Source organism: Oratosquilla oratoria, chromosome 19 (assembly GCF_046742065.1).
Source record: "Oratosquilla oratoria isolate Oo_2021 chromosome 19, ASM4674206v1, whole genome shotgun sequence".
NCBI lineage: Eukaryota > Metazoa > Arthropoda > Malacostraca > Stomatopoda > Squillidae > Oratosquilla > Oratosquilla oratoria.
In genome coordinates, this window is record NC_134795.1 from 12,829,494 (window position 1) to 12,836,735 (window position 7,242).

The 7,242-nt window shown below is 37.6% G+C and overlaps 1 protein-coding gene across 3 annotated transcripts in view; it reads left to right on the forward strand.

Annotated features, from left to right (window-relative positions):
- Nucleotides 1-4,012, forward strand: part of LOC143035730 (gamma-butyrobetaine dioxygenase-like) — a 17,622-nt gene extending 13,610 nt beyond the window's left edge. The window contains exons 9-11 of one of the 3 annotated variants that reach the window (XR_012967325.1): nucleotides 2,443-2,508; nucleotides 3,454-3,526; nucleotides 3,653-4,012. Coding sequence is in view for 2 of the 3 variants with exons in the window: in XM_076202634.1 (XP_076058749.1) it covers nucleotides 2,443-2,508; nucleotides 3,653-3,674 (88 nt within the window). In the remaining variant the exon portion in view is untranslated. Of the gene's footprint in view, nucleotides 1-2,442; nucleotides 2,513-3,453; nucleotides 3,527-3,652 lie in introns of those variants that run through there. The other 2 variants (XM_076202634.1, XM_076202636.1) reach the window with 2 other exon arrangements.
- The last annotated feature ends 3,230 nt before the right edge of the window (nucleotides 4,013-7,242 follow it).

The window sequence follows — 7,242 nt, forward strand, 5'->3', positions numbered from 1 at the left end:
AAAATTTGTGAAAGAATTATCAAAAGTAGATGGGTAAAATACTTGGAAAAAAACAACGTACTAAATCCAAGGCAATTTGGATTCAGACAAGGACGGTCATGCGTCACCAATTTAATATGTTTCTATTCAAGACTAATAGATATAATACAAGAAAGAGATGGATGGGCTGATTGTGCATTTCTAGACCTAAAAAAAGCTTTTGACAAAGTACCACATAAGAAGTTGCTTAAGAAATTAGAATATGAAGGAGGAATACAAGGTAAATTGCTAAATTGGATGGAAGACTTTTTGCAAGAAAGAAAAATGAGAGTAGTGATAAGAGATCAGCACTCAAAATGGAATGAAGTAATAAGCGGTGTCCCGCAGGGAACAGTTCTGGCCCCAATAATGTTTGCTATATATATTAATGATATGGATGAAGGAATTGAAAGCTATATGAGCTTCTTTGCAGATGATGCAAAACTACTGAAAAGAGTGAAAACTGAAGAAGATTGTGAATCACTACAGAGGGATCTAAATAAAGTACAAGAATGGAGTAGGAAGTGGGAGATGGAGTTCAATACAAAAAAGTGTAGTATAATGGAATTTGGAAAAAGCAAAAACAGAATAGCAGGATCATATAATTTTGGAGAAGAAGGAATAAAAAAAGTAGAAAATGAGAAGGACCTGGGAGTCATTGTTATGAATAATATGTCACCTGAGAAACATATAAATAAGATTTTTGGAGAAACTTATAATTTAATAAGAACAATCAAAGTGGCATTTACATACCTGGATGAAGAAATGGTGAGGAAAATCCTAATCACCCTGATAAGACCAAGATTGGAATATGCAGCAACGATATGGTCACCAAGTACAAAAAAATGTATAAAAAAACTTGAAAGGATACAAAGAGCAATTACAAAACTGGCACCAACACTCTCAAAACTATCATATGAAGAGAGACTACAAAAACTTAAACTACAGACGCTAGAGCAAAGAAGAGAGAGAGGAGATTTGATAGCTATTTACAGAATCATGAAAGGCATAGAAATTACTGATAGAGAGAATCTGATAAAATGGGATGACAGAAATACAAGAGGACACGGAAAGAAAATAAAAAAAGACAGCTATAGAAGAGATTTTAAAAAGAACAGCTTTCCTCACAGAGCAATAGACAGTTGGAACAAGTTAGATGAGAAAGTGGTGTGTGCAAAAACAATACATGAATTTAAAAATAGTTTAGATAAAATGAGATATGAAGACGGGACCCCACGAGCATAGCTCCCCTTCCCGTAAAATACAACTAGGTAAATACAACTAGGTAAATACACACACACACACACACACACACACATATATATATATATATATATACATGTGTATATATATATGTATATATATATATATATATGTATATATATGTATATATATGTATATATATATATATGTATATATATATGTATATATATATGTATATATATATATATACATATATATATATATATATGTATGTATGTATGTATATTTGTACCCATTTGTCGGTGTATATTTGGAAATATGGTAATATTTGTTGCTTCGAGTTTCACTGCCACCAGTGGAATATGAGACGCACCTCGGACATGTTGAGGTCATGCTGTTGGGCTGCCAGTGATGAACGATGAACAAATGTGTGAGTTTGTGTTTCCTTACTCTTGGAGGAGTGCCACATGAATGAATAAGAAATAAATTGTTCTCGTTATGGAAGAGGTTAATCAACATTCATAAGACCTTTACTACTGAAAAGACGCCGCGTTGATGGCTGAGAAGAGCCCTGGAGCATCCTCAGGAAAGAAGTGCCACCAGCTACGAATGGGTGGCTGTCGAGATAAGGTTGGAAAAGGGAGCGAATACCCAAACACCAAAGACCCTTTTCCTTCTCGCTCAAAATGGGAGTTAGAAAATAGGTATTTAAATGTGCCTGAGGTATTTCAGAAGTAGGGTGGGGCTTAGGAGGATGGGTACTCTGAGGAAAGAAGAGGTGAGGTCGAGAGCAGAGTTGGAGAGGGCGCTGGCAGCTGGTAGCTGGCGGGGTGCGGGGGTAGCCCCTCGTCCTCAAAGAGCGAAGATAAAAGGGGAAAACAAATGAGTTTTGGATAGGTATGGGGTGGGCGCAGGTTGTGACTGGCTACCTCCCTTATAAGGATTGAAAGGACTTTTGGTATGTATATGTTTGTAAGTGTGTATGCATGTATGCATATGTATGTATGTATGTATGTATGTATGTTTGTATTTATATATGTATGTGTGTATGTATGTATGTATGTTTGTATTTATGTATGTATGTATGTATGTATGTTTGTATTAATATATGTATGTATGTATGTACAATAAAGGTGGGATGGGGTTCATGTAATAGCCCATAATAATTATGAGGAATATAATTGGGATAGAATGTTTAATGTATTGTTTTAAATTTTGCAGGCATCTTCAGGGCTGCTATGTTGACATTGACGAAGCCTTCTCAAAGTACGATCAGCTCCAGGCACAGTAAGTATCAAGAATGCTAGTCATTGCCTTCTCCAGTTGCTTTCCTTCTCGAACACCGATCTGAAGCGTTTGTCCATTGCTTCATTTTGCGTTGTCTTGTGTGTCTTCCTGTTTTTTTTTATTATTTGTTTGAGGATTTTTTCTCTGTATCTCAGTATTTTTGTTGACAGACCTGTAGAACAGTGTGTGTGTTCTTCAATGGGTTCTTGTGTAATCATCCCTAGTTACTTTTTGTTGTTGTTGTATTGTCATTTTGTCCTCACATGCCGCCACAACTCTTCTTTTGTTGTTTTGCATCATCTCTCGTTTTCTTTTTCGTATTGTCTCATCCGATTAATCTGGGCACATATATTTCCTAACATGTGGTGTGTTTCTTAATTTCCCTCAATCCGTTTCTTGGAAATTTACTCTCGATTCTTTAAAGTTGCTTTTATGGTTTTTTGTCTGCCTTGTATCTATAGCATCTCTTTATTCTATATGTCTTTCTGCAAATTCAATTTTGAACATTATGATTACTTTTTTACTTTGAAAGTCAGTCAGTAGTAAATCAGATTTATCTTGAGTTTTTTATCTTCTAAATCTTGTCATTTATCTAACTTACCAGATCATTTAGTTCATTGATGATTTAACTATGTATTTAACGCATGTATTTTCACTCTCACTTGCTTCCCACTCCTAATTCACTTCTTTATGATTAAAGTCACTCACCAGAATTATACTGTCACCTTTTTTAAACCATCATCCGTAGTCATGTCTAACGACATGTGATATTTAATCTTTTCCATGCCCTTGGCTTGTGGGTGCTGGGGCATTATGCAGTTGCTGCGACACTTTAAATTTCCCCTTGATTACTTCTTTGATATTTAACATCTCCGGTCTCGTTTCCCCTCAGTCCATATTATCTACATCCGTGCTTCTCTTCACTCCTATCATTATTTTTCACAGGGCAAAGTAACGGGCTTGTTGTATTACTGGATGCATTTCACGCCGGGAGCGTGGTTTGAACAAGGGACTTCAGGTATGAAAGGTCATGACGCTATCAACTGAATCTATGTATGTGTGTGTGTGTGTTTGTGTGTGTTCTTTTATATAACTAGACTTCAATAGAACTTTGTTTAATGATCATGTTTTTTTTCTGTTCTAGGTTTCTCAATGTACACAAATAGAGATCCAAAAAGCCCTTGAAGACATCTTACTGCTGAACGACGCTTACATCTTTCTCTTATGTATGAAGAACGCCGGCACTTTTTTTTTTGCTTTTTTTTTTTTGCTTTTTACTGTAGATGTCTTGAACATCATATCGTTGTTTACCTGTCGTTTTAGGTGGGATTAATATGAGTTTACTGTATGATCTGTGATAATGTAATCTGTGTAATCAAGTTTATGTAATGATGAAAATATATATACTGCACACACACACACACACACACACACACACACACACACACACACACACACACACACACACACACACACACACACACACACACACACACACACACACGCTCATGCACGCGCACACACACATGCACACACACACATACACACACTTGCTGTATAAGATTTTATAAATTAAAGTTGTAGTCTGCCAATCGTAATCTGAACAGAGACCAAATTGAATTCTCATTATCATGGCACACTCTATATGAGTTGTTTTTGTTGTGGCATAAGACAAATGGAAACTACAACAAAACTGGTATTTGTTACAACGAAAAAAAATATTGCTATGATATTAGGCGAGTTAAAACGAAATTCATGAACGTAAGGTTTTGCAATTTTCTTGCTCGGGATTATATTATCCCGAAAATGATCTTTATGTGTTGATAGACTGTAGAATGTATCTAGACTTAAGGCGACCATACTTAGGTATTTATCAATGACAAGACTAGATCTTAGTTTTCAGCCCCTTTAAGTGTGAGGTGGGCTGGATAAAGACTGAGACACACCCAAATGTATATATTCAGTATCTTTTTTTTTCAAACATATATTGTGGCTTTCTCAGACTTGTTTTGTATTGCTTATTGTTAAGCCTACTTGGACATGAAGTTTATATAAATTTTCGAGGTCCCATTGCCCAATATTTGAAGGTCTTCTTTTTGCCTAGATGTTTTTAACTTCTAATAAAAAAAATTATGATGATGTACATATATTATCATTTTCCTGAGGCAAAAGGTCACTTGATTCTAGTTTGCCCTTTCGTAATTCAATTCAGCTAAAGGTTGACTTATGGGATTACCACATGTACTACGAGGTGGCTAGACATGACAACCATTGTAACGCAACTCAGTCTAAATCACCTGTTAAATCAATTTAGTTGAAGGACAAAAGCTGGCTTGAACATGGTCTAAATCTTTATTGAATGAACACGTCTGGTATTAGCAACATCAAGGTGTGTACAGTAACCAACGATAAAAAACATAGTATATGTCATAAGCTTTTCCATAAAAGTCTGTCATGAAAATAACAGCGGGTAACAGAAAATCCGTAATGGGCAAGGATCCTTACAGTAATGTCATCAGTTCTTCCATAGAAATTTGTCCTTAATTCTACGACATAAATGGCTTCAAGAAATACGAGTCTGCGAGGGTTTCTTTGCATAATTATTGTTTTCTTATTCCAGGCTTTAGTAGGTAAGGGAAATTCTCTATGTTTAGTGTTAAAGTGGTTCTTACTAGTTCCGTGTTGTAGGGGTCAGGTTAACCTTCTCGTAAATTTGTTCTCGTCATCTCGAGAATCAAAGCCAACCATGAACATACACAGTTCAGACTTGCAGATTCCTCCAACTCAAAGGCACATGTGACCTCTCCTAGCGATTTCCAGTGGCTGTAGAGCAGCTAATCAGGAGCACCGCTTTCCACGACCCCAACCAATCAAACAGAAACAAACCAGTTTATAAAGGACACACATACACACACATGCACACGCACACACACACACACACACACACACACACACACACACACACACACACACACACACACACACACACACACACACACACACACCATCCACCTCATCCTAGGACGTCCCCTCACGTTCACTCCCTCCACATCTGCCTTCCATACCTCTTTTAATAGTCTTTCTTCACTCATTCTTTCCATGTGTCCAAACCATCCTAATACTCTTTCATCAACCCTATCTCCCAACTCCCTTTCCACCCCTGTTCTCCTCCTCACCTCCTCATTTCTCACTCTGTCAAGCCTAGTAACCCCTTTCATACTTCTCAGGCATTTCATCTCAAACACATTCAAATTCCTTCTCTCTTCTTCTCTTATGCTACATGTTTATGCCCTGTACAGTGCTGCCGGCACAATCACTTCTTCATACAATCTCCTCTTAGCATCCATTCCTAAATGTCTATTTCTCATTACCCTTTTTAATACATCAAGGCATTTACTCGCTTCTCTCCTCACTCCTCACTTTCCTTCCCCATTCGCACCCAAGTATCTAAAACTATCCACTTCCTCCAGTCTCTCTCCCTTAATACTCACTTCCAGTCTGCTGCCACTTTCTCCCCTTGTACATGCCATCATCTTACTTTTACCCACGTTTATCTTCAGCTTCCTTCTTCCACACACCTTCCCAAACTCTGTCACGAACTTCCTACTACAAGCGCAGTGTCGTCAGCAAACAACAATTGGCTTATTTCCCACTTTTCTCCATTTTCTTTAACCATCTCGAATTCCTGACCCACAACCTTGCATTCACCTCTCGCATCACCCATCCATGTATAAATTGAACAGCCAGGGCGACATAACACATCCTGACACAAGCTCGTAAAAACTATTGACTGCTCTTAACAGCTTTCCTCCTATCCCATATATCTGCAAAACCTCCCACAGTGCCTTTCTGTCTACACCTGTCATAAGCCTTTTCCAGATCCACACCCAACCCCCCTGCCCACGAGAGTTGTAGTAATGACTCACAGCGCAGCTATACTGAAATTATTTCAGCCCTGGGCGGGATTCGAACTCGGACCGCGGTAGCAGCGGTTGCGAACACTACCACTGCGCCGTCGAGTGTGTGTGTGTCTAAATATATCTACAATACAAAACCAGGCCTTAACAATGATAGCAGGCCCTTTCAAAATACCACCCATACATTTATACTTACGAACTAAAATCCTCTCTCTAGAAAGTGGTTCTTAACCTGTGGGGAATTCCCCACTGGTGGGAATGGCGGAGTTGCCAAGTGGGGAATGACCGGTCGGACAGAAGAACCACTGTATTTTTTTTTTAATCGATGTGTTTTTCTTTCTTTTTTTTGTTTCTGGTGTCTTCTTGTTGTCACATTAAGGGCCGTAAAATGGCACAAAAAAGCAAAGCGTATATTTACGTACTAAATACTGCATGGGTTAAAATCGAATTTGTCAAAGATCGATGCTGTGGTGGGAAATGGAGAGTTGGCTCTCTAAAAAGTGGGGAATTGGAGAAAAAAGGTTAAGAACCACTGCTCTAGAACAACACGTGAAATGGAGCAGTTCTACGTCAGATCCCTTGATCCCTTGGCATCATCCATAACGCCAGATTACACAACCTCGTCTCGCATCACGAAGTGAGTAAATGATGATATGTTTATAGAGAAATGAGTAAATGAATAAGTAAACGAACAAATAAATAAGTACATAAATAAATGAATAGATAAATTAATGAACTAAGCAAATAAATTAATCAATAGATGAATGAATGAATAAATATATCCATAAATAGATAAATAAAAAATAAAAAAATCGAC